This window comes from Mus caroli, unplaced genomic scaffold, assembly GCF_978045245.1.
Source record: "Mus caroli unplaced genomic scaffold, Mus_caroli_1 scaffold_6, whole genome shotgun sequence".
Lineage (NCBI taxonomy): Eukaryota > Metazoa > Chordata > Mammalia > Rodentia > Muridae > Mus > Mus caroli.
In genome coordinates, this window is record NW_028227261.1 from 121,352,557 (window position 1) to 121,372,936 (window position 20,380).

A 20,380-nucleotide genomic window follows, 5' to 3' on the forward strand; every position below is an offset into this window, starting at 1 on the left:
CATGTTACTTGGGCTTGTCGTCAATCAAAATTTTGGATAAAACTTGTCCTATACAATTCCTCTTCATAGGAGTTGACGCCCCAGCTCCAGGCCGAGCCTTGGGGGAGGAGCTACAGGGCAACTCCTGGCCTGGGGGGTTAAATTAGAGTTAGGGTGGTGTTGTACGGGGGGGGCGAGCGCGGGGCGCTGGTCGCCGAAGTCGCCGAGGGCGGCCGAGGACTGATTAGGACAGCCGAGCGGTGCGGACTGCCAAGGGCTGCCGAGGCGCCTAGCCTTGCGGAGGACTGCCAAGGACAGCTAAGCGTTGCCAAGGGCAGCCAAGCACTGCCAAGGTGCCGCCGAGCGTTGCTTAGGACTGGCAAGGACTGCCGAGCGGCGCCGAGCGTTGCCGAAGTCAGATAACACAGCGGAGCGGCGCCGAGCCTCGCAGAGGGCGGACGAGGAGAGACCGCAGCACGCCCGCGCCATGGGTCCGGTGGTGGAGCGGCCGGCCGAACCCGGCACGAGCAGCGCCGCCGAGCTGGAGCTGCTGAAGCGGCGAGCGGCCGAGCGCATCGACGAGGCGGCCGAGCGCCTGGGCGCGCTGAGCCGCGCCATCTGGAGCGCGCCGGAGCTGGCCTACGAAGAGCACCGCGCGCACGGCGAGCTCACGCGCTTCTTCGAGTGCGAGCCGCCGGCTGCCTCGTGGGCGGTGCAGCCGCACTTCGGGCTCCCCACGGCCTTCCGTGCCGAGTGGGCGCCGCCGGAGTCCGCGGCGGGACCCCGCGCGCTGCAGGTGGCCTTCTTGTGCGAGTACGACGCGCTGCCAGCCCTGGGCCACGCCTGCGGCCACAACCTCATCGCCGAGGTCGGGGTGGCTGCGGCGCTCGGCCTGCGGGCTGCGCTGGAGAGCATCGCTGCGCCGCCGCCGGTCAAGGTGAGCCACGCCGGGCCAGCGCCGGGTGTGCCGGATCCAGCCCGGAGTGCCAGACCAGTCGGAGTACCAGACCGGTTATTTTTGGTGGCAGACAGCTGCAGTTTGCTCACTGGGTCGTGTGCTATCTGGAGGAAATAAATGGAGACTTAACAAACAAAAGATTTTGATTTGAATAATTGGTATTTGTATAGTAAATTTCAGTGTTTAGAACTACCAGGCTGCCAAACCTCTAAAGAGCAGAACTAACGGAGAAGCCAACAAAACATTTACTACGTAGATAGGTTCATATTTAAGTGTACATTTTATTTCATATTAAACAGGCGTCTAGGTTCTTTAAGCAGGAGAATGTCGTGCATGTCTGTCTTGGGCAGGTCTGATCTTGTGTTTACTCTTTCGGATGGTGTATTTAATTCTGTGAGCCAAGAACCAACCATATTTCACAACTCGGCCCGGTTCACCCGCCAGTAGCAGTAATGTAATCCTCTGCAACAAACAGTTCATTTCTTGTGGCCCTTTCCCTTCTCTTTTATGCCTCTAGGTTTCTGTGTAGTTTGGGGAGGAGGACCGTGAGACCCTGGACCAACTTAGAAAAGTTCTCAGCGGTTGGCAATGAGCCCAGTAGATTCAGAGAGGCCTAGTGGCCAGGAGTGGTGGTGCATGCCAGGCGGAGCTCTGTGAGTTCGAGGTCAGCCTAGTCTATCTGAGCTCCACGACAGTCAGGATTACATAGAGAGACCCTGTCTTACCCCCTCCCTCAAAAAGCAGCTTAACTTAAGATACATTATAAATTTAAAAATAAATAAAGCCAGACTTTGAGAAGTATACCAACTTCAAATTTCAAGTGGTTGTTCTCAGCAACGTTCCTCTCTTACCAGAAAATGGAATATGAGTGGATTCCCTTTGCAAGCAAAGCCTTTTTAAAAACCTCATCTTGTTTCATTGTATTTTTATACCTGACCTTAACAATACATTAACCTTATGTAGAGGATGTGCCTTTGCTTTTTAAAAATTGCTTGAAGAAGTTAAGCTTAAGTATCAAAGTAAAAGGTTTATTCTGTCAAGTTCTCTTTTGTTTGATTAGGTGTTTGGTGACCCTTAAGTCTTCCTGGTTGAACTGGTGAAATCGAATTAGTAAGTTTGTGTAATAGTTGGCGGTTTCTAACCATAGCACTGAGGTTGTTTAAGGCTCGTCAATGAAAGGTTAATGAGTTAAGACTTTTAAAGTGGTTTCTCAGTGAGGAGTCAGTTTCAACCAGGAGAGCTCTGTAAGCTCTGGAGACTTGCTGTGTAACCCGGGAAGCCTGTAGCCTGCCTGGAATGATGCAGACTGCTTACTACCTCGCAGGCTTCTTGTGAGGGTAACAGACAGGCCACTTGCAAGATCCTTATCAGTAAAGCTTATGACTGATTATGCCTGTCATACACATACATTAACAGGCTTAGCCACGAAGAAACTTTAACAGATAAGTCCTAGCAAGTGTTGAAGTACATATACTTCTACTTCTTTTGGTTTTTGTTATGACTTAGGTGGAGTATAAAATTGGGGGAATTTTCCTATAGCACTTCTAGCATGCATTTATACCAGATTACTATAACAATACATATTAAATTTTATGATTCTGTACCATATATTTTAATTCATGGTATAAATGTCAGACTATAACTTCTCTTCAGGGGTTAAGGACTTAAGTGTATATCCTGAATACATATGCGCTAAAACCCATGTAATGTTTCCTGCTAGGAATCTCTTTGCTAACATCTGCATTTCCTTGTAGGTGATTGTCCTGGGAACCCCTGCAGAAGAAGATGGTGGTGGCAAAATTGATCTAATTGAAGCAGGTGCCTTCGAAAACCTTGATGTTGTTTTTATGGCTCATCCCTCTCAGGAGAACGCTGCCTATCTCCCGGATGTGGCCGAGCACGAGTGAGTATTCACACTGAGGATAATTCCTTAGTGGGCAACAGACTGCAGAATAATCAAAGCTAGGCCAAAAGCATTTGTCATGCGTGCCTAGCGACCGACCAGAGTTCAATCCTCAGAACCCACATCACATCAGAGAGAATAAAGTTGTCTTTTGATCTCCACAGGTATCCCATTGCACGCACCACCCCCCAATCCCCTACCACATACACAGACATAATTAGGAAAAGGAAGGTAAGCCAGGCACTAAACCTCTGCATTCATACATTTCAAATGTTAAATGAACTACGCACCTCTAATCTCATTACTCAGGAGGTTAAGGCAGGAAGAGTGTAAGGCCAGTGTAGACTGCACAGAAGACCCTGGGAACTGGGCGGTAAGGATGTGAGGTTTGCTTTACAGCCTCCCTTCTGATCGTGATTTGTTATTATGGTCATAATTGAACTATTAAAGGAGTATCAAACCCTTGTGTTCTCTTTTGAACTTAACCTGGCTCCTGGAGAACAGCTGTGCTTTGGTAAGGACTTGTCTTTACAAGGGACAGTTTTGTTAAGACGAAAGGAAAGCTCTTCTTCATGCTGCTTTTAACTGGGTTCTGTGGAGCCGGAGGAGGGTTCTCTTTTGCATCTAGAAGGATGTACCATGCATTCAACTGCTGTGAATTTTTAACCACAAATGACAGTGAGAGTAGGGACAGTTGTGGTATGGTTAATGGTCCTGTCCCCAGGAGCCACTGCTGGGCTGTGTCAGGTAGTTCTGTAGTAGCTGGGAATCTGGGGTGTGATATTAGAACTATCCCTGCAGTGGGCTGGGCTCAAGAATTTCACTTCTCTGAGCCTCACCAGACCTTGTTTTCAAAGGGTAGTCATTTTAATTGTATCTTTCTCCCTTTCTTCCTTCTTCCTTCCATCCAACTATCTATCCATCTACCTGTCTGTCTATCTGTCTGTCTGTCTATCTATCTACTTTTCCAGACAGGGTTTCTGGAAGCCTTGGCTGTCCTGGAACTCACTCTGTAGACCAGGCTGGCCTCGAACTCACAAAGACCTGCCAATCTTTGTCTCCAGAGTACTGGGGTTAAAGTATTGGGATAGCACTGCCCAGCGGTATCTTCATTCGTACCAACTCGGAACTGTTACTGTGAGAGTAGAAACGATTCACTTTGTATGGGGAGGGGAGGGAGATATAATTTTATCTCTGTACTTATGGAAAACATTAGAAGTTACAAATGTCTGCCAGTGCTTCTGGCTGGAAGAGGCCTGCAAACAGTAGGCAGGTTTCCCAGACTATTTGGATTATATTTAGGCCTTGATCTTATATTTGTCTTGATCTTAAAGTCAACCCATTTGGTTCCACATACTCTACCCCTTCAATTAAGGTCTGGTATATAGCACAGGCTTGCCTGGAACTCCCTGTGTAGTTGAGGTTGTCCTTGAACTACCTGCCTCTACTACTGCAGTACTGGGATTGCAAGTGTGTGTGCCCATGTCTTGTTTGTGTGGTGCTGGGAAGTGGATGAGCCTAAGACTTTATACATGTTAGATAAACACTCTGCCATCTGAACTATGTGCCCAGCCCAGCTTGGTTTATTTTGTTTGTTTGTTTGTTTGTTTGTTTGTTAAACAATCTCATATAGCCCAGGCTAGCCTCAGATTTGCCATGTATCTGAAGATGATCTAGACCTTCTGATCCTTTTGCCTCCCCAGTGCTGGAATTACAGGTATACACCACTATGCCTAGTTATATACAAAGTTAGAGATTGAAGCCAGGGCTTCGTGTATGCCAGGCAAGCATTCTACCAGATGAACTCTGATGATATCTACACTACACACACACACACACACACACACACACACACACACACTTTACTGTGTAGCCCTGGCCACCCTGGAACTCAATATGCAGTCTAGGCTGGCTTTGAATTTGTAAAGACCTACCTGGCCCTACCTCCTGAGGGCTGGGATCATCATTAGCATGTATGTGTATGATGAGGGACATCATACACATCATAAGGTGATACGAATGAGGAATCAGAGGACACTGGTGGAATTGGTACCATTATGTGGGCTCCAAGGATCAAGCTTAGGTTTCAGGGTGTGAGACTTGTTTGGCAAACACTTTACCTGCTGAGCTGCCTTAACAGCCCTGCCCCCACCCTGACCCCGGCCTCTTTATCTTACCAGTTTGTCTTAAAAATAATTATATATCAACTAAATAAACTGCTATTTTAAACAAAAACAGGCCTCGTGAAGTTAAAATACTACTATTGACATAAAAGATCCATTAACGTTCTTTTTCCTGTCTACTGTTCTTTAGCTATGGGTCTAAACTTTGTGTTTTATATAGCCTAAGAATTTGACAACCTTTAACTTTTTTTTTTTTTTTTTTGGTTTTTCGAGACAGGGTTTCTCTGTATAGCCCTGGTTGTCCTGGAACTCAGTTTGTAGACCAGGCTGCCCTGGAACTCAGAAATCCTCCTGTTAATCGTGTGTGTGTGTGTGTGTGTGTGTACATGCACAAGTGTTTTCCATAATACTCACTATGGTAGCCAGAGAACATCTCGTAGAGGTCGATGTCTCCTTCTACCTCGTGAGTCCCGAGGATCAAACTCAGGTTTTCATGCTTAGCGCCAAGTATCTACCTGCTAAGCCATCTTGTTAGCCCTTGATAACTATTTATGTAGTAGAATAATAATTCATAAAGTTTAAAAATATTACTGATAATAACCTTTTTGTAACATTAAGAAAATTTTGGTCAGAAATAGCTGACAGTGTCAGGATACCATATAAAGTTGTGTTAATTGGATTTTTCATCCCAATGTATTTTAATTGTTTTCTCTTTCCTTGACCTTCAGACAGGGTCTCACTATATAATCCTAACCGGCCTTGAGCTCAGAGATCTGCTTGCCTCTGCTTTCTGAGTGCAGAGCCAGCACTCGCAGCTGGCCTTTTAAAGACAGGGTTACCTGAGTTCTTCTTGCAGCTTTTGACACAGGACTGTCACACACAATACTGTCTAAAGGGTATAGGCATGTTTGTGATTCCAACACCTAATACAGTGTTGTGTATTTGCGTGAGCTAAGTTGTTGGGCCATCTCCTTTATCTCTGTGTTTGGATTTTCCTTTCTTTCTTTCATTTTTTTCTGTCTCTCTAGAAATGGAAGACAGAGCCTTCCACATGGTAAGCAGATACTCCCAGGGAACTACATTCTCGTTCCCACATCCCTATGCTTTCGCTACAGATGCTTTTCAAAAACAGTCCAACATGGGGGCTGACAGATGGCTCTGTAGGTAAGAACTGGCACTGCACTTCCATAGAACTTGTTTGGTTCCCACACACATCTGGTGGCTCACAACGTCCTGTAGCTCCAGCTTCAGGGTTCTGATTCGCTCTTCTGGCCTCTTCAGGCTTTACACTCATGTGTACAAACTCTCACACATACACGCACTTGCACACACATGGACTTACACACACACACACACATACACATGTGCACACATACATAGACATGTGCACGCACACGCACATGTGGGTATGCCCCCACACCTCTTCCCAGCTCTGCATTTACATGAACATACTCACACATAAACACATAAGCACATACACAACTAACTGGATTTTCTTATTTTGCTGATACTGGAGAAAGTAATTTGCAGTGGTTTCTTTTGTTTTATTTCCTAGTGTGACTGTGAAGTACTTCGGAAAAGCGTCTCACGCTGCCGCTTACCCTTGGGAGGGTGTGAACGCCTTGGATGCTGCAGTTCTTGCCTATAACAACCTCTCTGTGTTAAGACAGCAGATGAAACCAACCTGGAGAGTTCATGGTATGCACACCAAATATTTGTAGAGTAAACAGTGCTCAGTATGTCAGTGCAGTAAAATCACTTAATACTAGATTTTTTTTTTTTTAAAAAATTGGGGATTGGAAGCTAGGTGGTGGTGTCTCAAATCTTCATTTCCAGCACTTGGGGGCAGAGGCAGATGGATCCCTGAGTTTGAGGCCAGCCTGGTCTACAGAGTGAGTTCCAGGACAGCCAGGGCTACACAGAGAAACCCTGTCTCAAAAAACCAAACAAGCCGGGCGTGGTGGCGCACGTCTTTAATCCCAGCACTCGGGAGGCAGAGGCAGGCAGATTTCTGAGTTCGAGGCCAGCCTGGTCTACAAAGTGAGTTCCAGGACAGCCAGGGCTATACAGAGAAACCCTGTCTCGAAAAACAAAAAAACAAAAAAACAAAAAAAACCAAACAACTACAGCAAAACACCACATCCTCAGAAGGGACCGGAGTGGAACTTTTAATTAGATGACTGGGAATTCAGTTTTTCTTTCTTCTTCCTCCTCCTCTTCCTCCCTTCTTCATTCTCTTGTGTATGTTTAAGATGGGGTATGTAGCTAAGGACTGCCTTGAACTCATGATCTTCCTGTCTCCTCGTAAGTGCTGAGATTACAGAGTTGTGCAACTGGCTGGGATTAGAGTCTCTATATCTCTTTTAGTTATTAATAGGAACAAATATACCCTCATTTTGTGTGGTCCCAAACAAATGTGTGTTTTGATTTTTATAACACCTAGGTGTCTTTGTTCTGCTTTTGTTTCTAGACATGATTGTAGCCAAAGGTCTGAGAAGTGATCGTAGCAGTCTCTAATTGGTATGAAAGTTAGTTCTCCACTGCCAAGTGTCATTTAAAAGGTTCATAGGGTTTTTCAAATATGAGGGTAGTTACAGAGCCTCATGCTATTCTAAAAGATTGGGCCAACCAGTTTTTAAAGTGTCCAGCTGTAATAAAGCCCACAGAGACGAATTTCCTCCAGAAAGTTTAAGGTGCTGTTTGTTTCTTGTTACATAATTCTGTATTTCTTTATAATTTAGATTCTCTTCCTTTTTCTTTCCAGTTCTGGGAATTACACCCAGAATCCTACACATGCGCAGCAAGTGTTCTGTTGTTGAACTTTATCCTCAGCACAAGCTGTAACTCCTGAACATTAAATGGCTTCCTTAGAATAAAGTACATGGGGGCAGTTTTCCCTTACTAGCTGGGAAATAGGACCTCTCGGAGACAGTGTTGTGCAGCATGTCAAAATCCATGTATCAATGAAGCTAAGCAGAAATTATTTTCCCTTTTTTACTGCCTACAAAACTTTCTTTAAAGAAATCATCAAATTTAACTTCAGCAGTTTGGTTCTTTTTGCAGGTATAATAAAAAACGGTGGTGTGAAGCCCAATATCATCCCCTCTTACTCTGAACTAGTCTATTACTTCCGTGCACCCTCCATGAAGGAGCTTCAAGTTCTCACCAAAAAGGCAGAAGATTGCTTCAGAGCTGCGGCTTTGGCTACGGGCTGCAGAGTAAGAGCTTTTCAGAATTAATTATGATCTCAGTTATGTGTGGGCCGTGGCTGTTCGTGTTGCTGCATTAAAGACTACGTTGGTTCTTTCTTCTTGTGGTGAGTTTTAGTTTGTGCTGGTGGTGGTGCTGGAAACCTGTCTCTGCCTTGCCCTCACTGGTGATGTCTTGAATCTGCAGAAGGAGTTGGTTAAATAGTTGATTGACATCCTTTAATGAGTGTTGAAAGTGAAAGCCTTTGATTCTGACATATTTCTTCAGTGTTTACAATAAAGAATACCGTAGGTCACCTTCTCAGACAGCAGTGGGAGTGCTTAGCATAACACCATGCTAGGATCCCTGCCTTTTTTAAAACATCACTTTGTGTACTTCCTACAAAGGGCATTTTGTGACAGTATCTGTATAAGCCACTGGCAAGGGTGTGATATAAATGTGTGTATGGCTTGCTGTGATGGAAGTCAAGACAGACTGAGAGCAAAGGAGAGTTTGTTGTGAAGTCAGAAACATTTCAGTATCAGCTGTGGGGAGAGGTTCAGAGTTACATAAAGTTCAAATACTGTAGAGTCTGGTTGGGGAGACAAGGTCTTAGATGTTGCTTTTAAAGAGACAAGATGTGCGTCTCTTGGCCACTAGAAACATAGTATCTCTGTGGCTCTGTTTCTCAGTGGAAGAATAGGGACAGCGATGTCATTTTTCCAGGTTTCTTGTGAGGGACAGATGGAGTAGCATCTGTGAAGAGATCCCAGCCCGACCTCCCCTTTGTTCTGTCCTTGGTGTAGCCATTGCTCACGTGGTAGTGTTGCTCACGTGGTAGTGTGTCTCAGCAGTTACCCTCAGAGTGTGCACCTTTTGTCTTGAGTAGAATGGACAGTGTTGGGTGGAGCAGAGCAGTTAAGACAGTATCCAGGTGGGGCCTACAGCTTAGCCTGGCGAACTCAAAACCCCGGGTTCAGTTCCCAGTTGGTGGGATGCGAGAAAAGGGTTTCCTGAAATACTGCAGACCTGACTGAGCTTTGAAGGACAAATATACCTCTAGGTACATGAACAATAAAGAGATCTCAGAGGCAGGTAATGTGGTTGGAAAGACAAGAATGCATCAATGCTCATCTTGTGTGGTGCATAGATAAACAGGTGGACAAGTCGTGGGTAAGAGTAATGCTGTCCTCTTAGGCCATTTGCAGACGAGATCGGGCACATTCAGGGTGGTATGGCTGTAGACCCCTTAGGCCGTTTGCAAAGAGATTGAGTGTACGACTGTAAAGCTCCCACAACCCAGGGAACTAAACACTTACTTCCCTATAACTATAAATAATCTGAATATTTATAAGTCAGACACATGAGCTATCATTAGCTAATATCTGCGTATTCACTGAGCGAGGGGTTAGGCGCTGGAGAGATGGCTCAGTCAGCAAAGCTTGCCTTGCAAACTGAGGACCTGAGTTTGATCTCTATAGCCCATTTTTAAAAGGTAGTTGTGCAGTGCGTTCATTATCCCAGCTCTGGGGAGCCAGACACAGGTAGATTTCTGCACCTCGCTAGCCAGGCAGCCTAACTTACTTAGCCGCCCAGCAAAAGGAGAGGCTGGCCCTATCTCAAAACCCAAAGAGCATGGGCTCCGGAGGTCTATCACCTCAGCTTGTTCTCTTATCTTCCATATGCATGCATGTGTGCACTAACAAATGAGAAGGTTGCTGTTGGATTTAAAGCTACGTTTAAGTAGCCTTTCAATAATTTATATTCCGAATAACTGATAAAACGTGTTTGCCATTATTCCTACCTTAGATGCTACCAAAAACAGAAGAAGTTTGATCTCTGCTGTTTGATGGTTAGCTTTTTTGCTTACTGAAAACAAAACCTGTTAAGTGCATTTACACCGTCACATAGAGGCTGCTTCTGTGTCTTCATGTAACACCAGTAAGCAAGGCCATCGTGAGTCCGCTTACTGAAATGTCTGTATTCAAAGGATCCCTTTGAAACAAGGCTGAGAGATGTTAGGGACAGTTCTGTGTTAAGCGTGTTGACTTGTAAAAATGGGAGACTGAAATCTAGAGCAATAGCTATCAGAGTGGTTCGGAACCACCGGCATCAGAATGCCTGAGAGGTTCGGGTTCTAAAACGGAAGTTTCTGGGCACTCCCTATACCGTTTTTTAGGTGACTGAAGTTGATACTTGCTGGCCAGGGTAGAATTTAGGAACTCTGACTTTATAATGCACTTTTTTATTTTAAAGGTAAGAGATTCGTGAGAGTTTATGTCTGGGATGGAAAGTGCCCTCCCTGAAACCATTTCCTGTTAGAAACCATCACTGTTTTGGACTTAGTGGATTTGAGTTTTTAATCTCAAGCTTTGTAATTTTTTTTAATTAGGTAGACATTGAAAGTGAAGCACACGATTATTACAATGTCATTCCCAATAAGACCCTGTGCAGTGCGTATATGGAGAACGGGAAGAAACTGGGAATGGAGTTCATTTCAGACGATGCGGTGCTGAATGGCCCTTCAGGTAACTAAGCAATCACAGGCTGAGCTGTTTTAGCAAGAGAAATGACAATTTAGGTTTAACTGCCTTATTAAGAAGCAAGGAGAACTGTCACTGTGTCTTTCAGGCGGGGTCTGGGTGTAGCCCAGACTGGCCTCAAATCCACACAGGGCCAACACTGACCTTGATCCTGCCCGGCCTGCCCCTGTTCCCCAAATGCAGGGACTATAAATCCATGCCACCTCCTGAGGTTTCTTAGATGCTGGGGACTGAACCCAGGCTTCCTGCATGTTGAGGAAGCACTGCCAACCCTAATGATTTTTTAAATGTATCTGAGTATTTTGCCTGTGTGTACGTATACTGTCTGCTTGCCCAGTGCCCTTGGAAGCCAGCACAGGGCATTATGTTCTCTGGAACTTGAGTTTATAGGCAGTTAGGAGCTGCCATAAGGGTGTGGAGAACCAAATCTGGGTGCTCTAATCTGCTGGGATCTAATACCCCCATCTCCCTAATGGTATTTCTAATGATATTTCTTCACACTTAGATTATTGAAAAGAAGCTACTGAACTCTCAGTGAGTGTAGAGTGTCCTATAGTAGTCATTTTTTTAAAATGGTCAGTCTGCTAGGAGGGTTCTAAATATTCTAGTGTTTACATTTAATTCTATTTTTTTTCTTGTGATGCTGGGATCAAACCTTATACATGCTCAGCAAGTGCTCTACCACTAAGCTATGTCTCCAGCCTTTGCTTCTAATCTTTAAGTAAGCTACTAAAATGGGAAACAGGATTTTAATTCATTTCAGCGTATCACAGTAAGCAGGTTATTAAGCGTTTAGTGATCTAGTGCATGTTCGGGTTCTCAGGAGTAACCCACCTTACAGTTTAGCTGTATTTGGGATGTAGTTATTTATTGAGACCAGGTCTTCCCATGAGTTGGCTAGGCTGGCCTTTGCCTTGTGCTTCTCCTGCTTGAGGCTCTCCATTTTTGGGAGTACAGGTATATGTCACCACATCCAGCTTGCGAGAGTTAATGTGTGTGAATGTATGTATGTGCACCGTGCATGGGCAGGAGCCCAGAAGAGATCCTGAGATCCCTTGGAACTAGAGTTTCAGATAATCCTGAGCTTCCATATGGTTGCAGGGAATAAAATCCCAGGTCTTCTGAAAGAGCATAAGCACTCTTAGGCACTTAGCCATCGCTCCATTCCCTGTGTTTAAAGTGTTTGTTTACTATTATGTGAGTACATGATGTGTGTGTGTGTGGTTGTGCATGCGTGTGTGTGTGTATGTGTGTGTGTGTGTGTGATTGTGCATGCCATAGCATGCCTTTAATCCCGTCACTAGGAAGGCAGAGGCAGGTAGATCTTTGTGAGTGCAGGGACAGCTAGGGCTACTACATAGTGAGACCTGTATCAGAAAAAAAGGAAGAGGAGGAGGAGGAGGAAGAGGAGGAGGAAGATTAGCTTTAAATGAAAACAGAAAATGGATGCAAACAGAAAAGATTTTTATGAGAAAACTAAAGTAGATGAAAAGGAAAAAGTAAATGCAGCAGGGTTCAGGAAAGAGGGTAAGAGTTCAGAAACCCCCAGGAAGCCGCTCAGAGACCCCTCCCAGGACATGGTTGGCACAAGGATTGAGGTGGCAGGCTGAGGGTTAGCGGAGAATCTAGTGCTGGCTTCTGCAGCACATGAACTAAATCTGCAGTGAACAATGTGGTCTCTGCAGATGGCAAAGCTTTCCATGGTTTTAATTAAAACTGGAGAAGCCTGTGTAAAATCCATGGGCTATACACACACCTATCCTTCCATGTTCACACACTCACACACATATGTTTTGAGACAGAGTTTTAGTAAGCCAGGCGACTCTTGAAGTTGTTGTATACTTGAGGGTGACCTTGCACTGACCCACTCTACTCCCAAGTGCTGGGATTTTAGGCATAGGGCACCATGTTTGGTTTCTGCAGTCCTGAGCATCAGACCCTGGGCTTCATGTGTGCTCTCGGCAAGTTCTCTTCCAAGCTATATGCCCACGTCAGGGACTGCATTAATGCTAGTATTCTGGTTTGCACAGGGTTGTAGTTTTGTAACATGTCACCATATAGCACTCTCTCTTGGAAATGGTTGACCTTGTAGCTGTGCTTGAGTGTACAGTCTGCTTGCACTTGGACTGTTCTGCTGTCACAGTTAGGGGAGTCAGACATCCTCAGACAAGGACACTTGGAGAACACTTTAGATGAATACACTTGGATCTGAAATGGGGGGTGGGGTGGTAGTGTGGCAACCATATTTCCAGAGCCGGCTTCTTGGTGAGCTCAGTCAAACACACATACCGTACCCCACTGAGTGCTTCCCAGTATACCATACCCCACTGAGTGCTTCCCAGTATACCGTACCCCACTGAGTGCTTAGCCCAGTATACCATACCCCACTGAGTGCTTCCCAGTATACCATACCCCACTGAGTGCTTCCCAGTATACCATACCCCACTGAGTGCTTAGCCCAGTATACCATACCCCACTGAGTGCTTAGCCCAGTATACTGTACCCCACTGAGTGCTTAGCCCAGTATACTGTACCCCACTGAGTGCTTAGCCCAGTATACCGTACCCCACTGAGTGCTTCCCAGTATACTGTACCTCACTGAGTGCTTCCCAGTATACCGCACCCCACTGAGTGCTTCCCAGTATACCATACCCCACTGAGTGCTTAGCCCAGTATACCATACCTCACTGAGTGCTTAGCCCAGTATACCATACCCCACTGAGTGCTTAGCCCAGTATACCATACCCCACTGAGTGCTTAGCCCAGTATACCATACCCCACTTGGTTTCTTCCCAAGTAAAAAGAGAACTCCTCAAGTATAAATGGGAAACCTGAGTGTCTACAGTGTACACAGTACAATCCCAGGCAGGACTCGGGAAGCTGGAGCAGGAGGATCACGAGTTCTAGACTATCCTGTGCTATCAGGCATATCAAGACCCTTTCTAAACAAACAAAAGGACAAAATATAAAATTTTTAAAGTAAATGAGGATGTTTAAGAAGTTCTTACGAGTTTAAAGTAGTTCCCATTGCCGTTGGCTGCATCTGATTTCCTTCTCTTACATCTACCCCTGTGTGGGTTAACTGCCAGAGCTTAACCTATCAGGATTCAGTAAGTAGCCATTGAGTTAGCATAACGCTTTGCTTTTATTATGATTAAGTGAACACATGTTAGCATGTGTCTTGTAACAAGCTGGACATGTGGTAATTTACAATACCATTTCTTAACTAATGTATTAGGAGAGAGACATTGGCCAAATAACCCCATAGGAAGTAAGCTGAAACTGAAAACTTACTACTGTGAGCGGCTCCATAGAGAAGCTGACCTTCCCAGGCTTGCTCAGGGAGTGGTAGACAGGGAACAGTAGGGCCGGGATGAGGCTCAGAGGGTGGCTCAGTCCCTAGCATGCCTGAAGCCCTGGTTCCACCCCCAGCATTGCATAACCCAGGTATAGTGGTACCAGTGTAATTCCAGTGCCTGGAAGAGAGAGGCTGGATGATCAGAGGTTCAAGGTCATCACATACTGAGTTTGAGGCTATCCACATAATACCTTGCCTTTAAAAAAGAAAGGAAGAAAGAGAAATTGAAAAACTAAAGAATGATATATGCTGAAGTCCCGTTGCCTGGCAGAGCATGGTAGATGCCTAGAGCAGTTGGCATAGAGGATTAGTGGAGCTGTCGGCATGAGCTGTCAGCAGGTTAGAGAGATGAATGGAGGAAAGTATGATTCTGAGCTATATGGGAGGTGGTGTGAATAGTTGGCATGCAGCAGAACAGATGATAATGAATCTGATCTAGCCAGGTTGAGTCTACGTGTAAGACATCGAGGAAGAACTATCAGGTGGGCAATAGGATTATAAGCAAAGGGTTGGAGAAGAACTAAGAGTACACTTTGAGTTGCTAATTTGAAACAATAAATAGAGAAACATCTGAGAATATGGAATGAAAAGAGGAAAGGACTGGCATCAAGTCTCAAGGAACCAGTCGGGAGAGGGGTCTGTAGCCCTGGGACAGAGGAGGAGCCATCAGGGTTCCCAGTGCGGTGCTAGAGGGGCTGGCTTTAGGGCTGGGCAGGGACAGGTCTGGAGATCCATGTTAGAGCAGCTTAGCCAATGCAGAGGTGGGAGTAAGTGCCTCTCCTGGAAGCTTGCTCAGGAACCAAGACTGAGCACAGGATTCTAGTTACAACTTCACCATTCAGGGTACTTAACCAAACACCCCTTTCTTCCCTTTTGTGTTCCAAGGCTCTACTGATTTTGGAAATGTCAGTTTCGTGGTTCCTGGGATTCACCCTTATTTTTACATTGGGACTGATGCCTTGAATCACACAGAGCAGTACACAGAAGCTGCAGGTGAGCGCCAGCTGTGAGTACCCGGGGTTCGCTTCCTCTTCCTGCTCAGTGCTGCTCTTTAGCCTGTTCTCCCATATAATCACTTCAGAAAACACTGTGTTGTGCTCAGAGGGTGGAGAGGCAGTTTAGATACTGAGAGGTAGCCTGAGGAGCTAATAAATGTACTTTAATCTAGAGAGAGGTTTTCAATGTGTTTTCTTCACCTCCCAGGATCACAAGCGGCTCAGTTGCACACGCTGCGTACAGCCAAGGCTCTGGCAATGACCGCACTGGATGTCATCTTTAAGCCTGCATTGCTCGAAGGAATCAGGAAGGAGTTTAAATGTAAACTTCAAGAAGAGCAGCTTTTAAATACAGCAGCATAGCAGGAAACCCTAGGGACTGGTCAGGAAACGTTAAGTTTTGTTTGTTTTTTACCTCTCATGTTTTTCAGTGAAAGAGAGCATGCTTGTTTTTCAGTCCTGGTAAGTGAGGACAGATATAGGGAAGAAGACACTAACGCACGTCTAGATTTAGTGGAGTTTGTGATACTTCAGGCGTTGGTGTGTGATAGCATCTATTACGCCAGATGATACCTGATCCTGTAACATCCCATAATGTTTTGTAAGTGTATCTGCTGTATAGTGTTACAAGTCCCGCAGGTTTCAGAAGGTGACACTCATGAACTCTGTGGTTCAGAGTAGGGAATGTCTTCTCGGCAGTTTAAATGGAGGGGGAGATTTGTTTTAAGTCTAACTGTATCTGTTTGGGTCTAAAGAAAAACTTGAAATAAGCATATGCTTGTGGGACACTCCTAGAATCTCCAGTACAAGGAATTAGCTTTACTTTTAACACTTAGAGAAGGGGCGAGGAGGAGCGAAGGGAGTGGTGGAAGAGGGAGAGAGAGAGAGAGAGAGAGAGAGAGAGAGAGAGAGAGAGAGAGAGAGATCTTTGCTTACATGTAATTACTCCAAGAAGTGGCATAGGAACAGTGGACAGTAACAGGAAAAATGGCAGAAAGGCACAGTTGAGGCTTTCTAGCAGGGTAGGGTGTTGTGTGTTGTGTTACAGGAGTTGGCCGTAGTACAGACTGGGTGTGCTCTGTTCTCCAGTGTCCCACACGGTCCCTAGTCCCTAGCAGCCTCATAAGAGTCCCAAAGCCCTGTGCTGGCCCAGTAGTAATGTGAACCCATGGCCTTGGAAAGGAGGCTCCGTAGCTCCTAATGAGACTTAGTTAAGCTTCCTGCGGTTTCTCTGGACTTCCTTTTGTGCCTTCTCTGCTCGCTCCCTGGTTTGTGTCACCACAGCATTTGTAGAACCACAGGAGAGAGTTGTTTTTACAAGGAAGCCAGGATTCGAGCTGGAAACCTGAAACATTTCAGTGGTTGTCAGTAAAATCACTGTCAGTAATACCCTGGTAAGGAGGGAGTCACATAAAATCAGCAGTTCTTCACGATCCTTACTGTAGCACAAGTTTCTTTGGTTTTGGTGGGGCTGAGTTTGAGACAGGTTTTCCCTTCTGCCTGCCTCCTCTCCACTCTCTTCCCTCTGCTGCTGTCTCTCAGATGCTGGGATTACAGGTTCGAGCATGGCACACCTGCTATCTAGATCTAGTGTGAACTTGCTGCACATGATTAAAGTGTGAAGAAGCCAGTAAAACCAACTCATGGGCATTTGAGGAGGCAGTTCAGAGTCTGAAGTGGAAGGACACAGGGAAGTGCATTTGCTTCTGTGGTGGAAGCAAGTCACTTTCCCTCAGTGACACCAGCTGTCACTTAGAAGGGTAGCCATCTTTGACCCTTCCAGCCTCTGATTCCTGTTTGATGTGTACTTTATAACAGGGAGTGGGTATTGGAGGGCTAACATCTGAGAACTGCTCTCTGCTGTTCTCTGGCTTGACATAGGCTGGTGCTTGCTTGATTACTTGCCTTTGTGCAGCTAGTATACTAAGAATAGTTTTGCATTTTAGAGGTTAAAAAAACCCCAAAAAACAAAAAAAAAAACACCATTACCACAAAGCATAAAGTATTTACTGTCTGACCTGTCAGGAAAAAGAAACCTCAGAACCAGTCAATCGGGCAGTTTCTGATTTCTGTTCTCTTGAATTTTCTGGGGAAAGCTTCAAGTCCTGCATTAGAAGCACTTTAGTGTAGATAGGGCTGCCTGACAGAGTGATCAGCACTGTTCCACCCTCTACTTTGTCCTTCTAGACAGAAGCCTGTTTCAGCTCCCCTCACCCTGCCCCACAAGTCCTCCTCAGACTTGCCTCTGCACACCATCAGTTCTGTCTTTGCATAACAACATTGAGAACTCAGTCCTCCATTACACCTTGTGTCTGGATATTCACACCTGAGTTTATCATATTAAATACGAATTTTGTATAAAGAGGGAGTATCAATGAAAACTTGAATCAAAAACTAAGACATGCCAGAGATGTGTTTTTTTTTTAATTGATGGACTTAGTCTCCTAAAAGGCTGTTTTATTAGTTCCTCACATCTTGAGGGATAGGCTTTTTTGCTGATTGATTTAGTTTTGTTTTTTGCAGGGCTGGATATTGAGACCAGGGCTCTAACACAGAGCTGCATCCCCAGCTCCAGGGCAGGGCATTGGTTTCATTTGCTAAAATCTTGACACCATCCTAGAACAGCTGTTGTTATTGATGCTGCCCAGCCTCTGAGAATCGTGTGTGTTCCGTGTCTGGTTTCCTTTTTCTTTCTTTCTTTTTTTTTTTTTTAAGTAAAATTAAATTTGACTGATGTATAAACAGTGTCAGGGTTAGGTAGGTAAGGAAGGGTGTGTTTCTTGTTGGAAGTTGCTGCTGTGATTTTACAATTTGCTGTCTTATTATCCAGTGGTTTACCATCTTGAACCACTTCCACCATGTCCTTACGAATGCCTTGTCCTGGCTGTCACCTGGGAGAGGTTACGTCAACCCATCCTAGAATGAGTAAGCTACACTTAGTGGCTTAAATGTAATTACAATCTGAAATTTATGTTCCTTCACCAGCTTAGTTCTAAGGAAGCTTGAATATGGGACCTGTGCAGTACAGGTGGTAAAGTTATGTTTTCCTAAATGCCTGAGACCAGCAGTGTTTCAGATTTTAGATTTAAAAAAATGTTTTGAAATATTTGCATATATATTATGTAATCAATATATGTATAAACATACAGGGAGGGGGAAGATGGAACCCAGCTAGAGCTATAAAAATCCCTTTGTGTATCACATGGGCCTGCCCTGTGCACACGGCTTGAAGGACGGTGTGCTCAGTGTTTTAGTGTGTCTGAGAGTTAACTGACCTGTGCACAGGAGGCCAGTTGTACAGTTCTCACCTAGGTCGAGCCACTCACGGTTGGATTTCTGGAGCATTTTGGTCAGTCAACCTGGACTGTGAACTAGTAAGTTGCTGTGTATTCTATGATTGTAGCTAATATTTAGCTTGCCTCAAATTTTTTGAGCTGATTTTTAGTCTTAACAAATTCTCCTTATTGGATGAACTACACAGAAAGTTTTTCTTTTCAACCACGTCTCTCTATGACATAAATGTTGGGGTACTTAGGGTAAAGTAGACACTGCATGTGTTTATGAAGATGCAAACAGAAAGAAAGGTGTCGAGTGTTACAGTTGCATTGCTGTTGCTGTTTGTAAGCTGTGCCGTCTCAGCGTTTGAGTGAGTAAATGTTTGCAGACGACTGGAGGAGAGTAAAGGCCCTGTGTGTGGTGCTACGTCCTCCTAGGATTTGGTTCACGCAGACCACGCCAGGGTGGAGGGGCACTGAAAACTGCCCTGGGAGTTTTGGAGGAAGGGCTTCTAAAATACTTAAAAATATGTAAATCACTTCAGTCTGTTTAAACGGAAAAAAGTAATTGAATAGTTGTCTCAAGAGGAATAAAATCTGGAGTGTAAAAAAAAAAAAAAAGAATAGTTGTCTCACTTTATAATATTTTTTAAAGGAAAAAAGAAAACGTTTCCATGGCTTTTGTGTTCTGTGATCTCTCACTTTTTACCTGAAGCAGTTTTCTGTAGCATGTCCCACATCATCAGAGTAACTTGATGGTGGCGATCATCTTTGTGCCCATTAGCAGGCTCCAGTCATCTGTGAGAGGGGATAAACTACCTTGCTACTAACTTAGGCCTTTTGTGCTCTAATGACATAGCTGAGGGTGGTGTGTTCGGGTATATAAGAGGTTAGTATTTTCAAAAACAATCTCTGCTATCGTGATTATAATTATTTTTGTAGTGTTTTAATAGATGCACATTAAAGTTTGTAAAAAAAAATCTAAAATGTCTGTGTGTTTATCTAATAGCAGTTATTTTTAATGAAATATGTAAAAATAGAAATTTCATAAAATAAAGCATAACCACCCAGATACAAGGTTACATACCGTCTTCTTACTCGCCAGGATTGTGGAATTGGTCCTTTCCTTCCTGTGTGAATGTTCTATTTATATAATATGAATTTTAAGACTAAATGTTTAGACTGGACATAGTAATGCACATCTTTAGTCCCAACACTCAAAGGCAGGAGCAGGTGGATCTCTGTGAGTTCAAGGCCAGTCTGGTCCACACAGTGAGTTTCAAGATAGCCAGAGCTACAAAGTGAGATCCTATCCCAAGAAAAAAACAAAACAAAAACAAAACAATAAATTAAACCAAAGTTGAAATGAACGTTTTACTTCTCTCAGAAACTGAGAACTCAGGTATAGTGACAGCCTCACACTTGACTTACATTGTATAGACAGCTCCGTCTTCAATAGACCATAGTTCAGAACAGATGACCGTTCTTACCAAAGCTTAAAGATCTCATATGAGAAAAGCAAGTATCCACGGGCCTTTGTGTGAACCACTGGCTTATAAAATAGAGCTGCCTTAGGGTTTCTGTTGTGATAGGCATCATGAGCCAAAGCAACTCGGGGAGGAAAGGGTTATTAGATAATGTTGGCTTTGTCGTGGGATATCTCATTTTCTCCATCTGTAATGATTGAAGGTTTTGCTGGGTATATTAATTTGGGCATCTGTGGTCTCTTAGAGCCTGCAGAACATCTGTCTAGGCTCTTCTGGCTTTTAGTGTCTCCACTGAGAAGTCAGGTGTAATTCTAATAGGTCTGTCTTTATATATTACTTGGTCTTTTTTCCTTGCAGCTTTTAATATATTCTGTCTTTGTTCTATATGTTTAGTGTTTTGTGTTATTATGTATGCAAGAGGGGGTTTCTATTCTGGTCCAATCTGTAGTGTGTATTGTGCTTCTTTATAGAAGTCTTCCTTAGGTTTGGAAAGCTTTCTTCTATGATTTCTTCTATGATTTGGACACCTGGAGTTTGATAAGGAAGTCAGAAGTACACACTGCAAAAAAT

At 44.4% G+C, this 20,380-nt stretch overlaps 1 protein-coding gene across 1 annotated transcript; it reads left to right on the forward strand.

Annotated features, from left to right (window-relative positions):
- The first annotated feature begins 287 nt into the window (after positions 1–287).
- Pm20d2 (peptidase M20 domain containing 2) lies at positions 288–18,944 on the forward strand. The gene is made up of 7 exons (XM_021161655.3): positions 288–916; positions 2,692–2,840; positions 6,519–6,661; positions 8,027–8,181; positions 10,545–10,680; positions 14,939–15,046; positions 15,257–18,944. The coding sequence occupies exons 1-7, from the start codon at positions 467–469 to the stop codon at positions 15,409–15,411; spliced, it is 1,296 nt and encodes a 431-aa protein (XP_021017314.1). The 5' UTR covers positions 288–466; the 3' UTR covers positions 15,412–18,944.
- Positions 18,945–20,380: the final 1,436 nt, after the last annotated feature.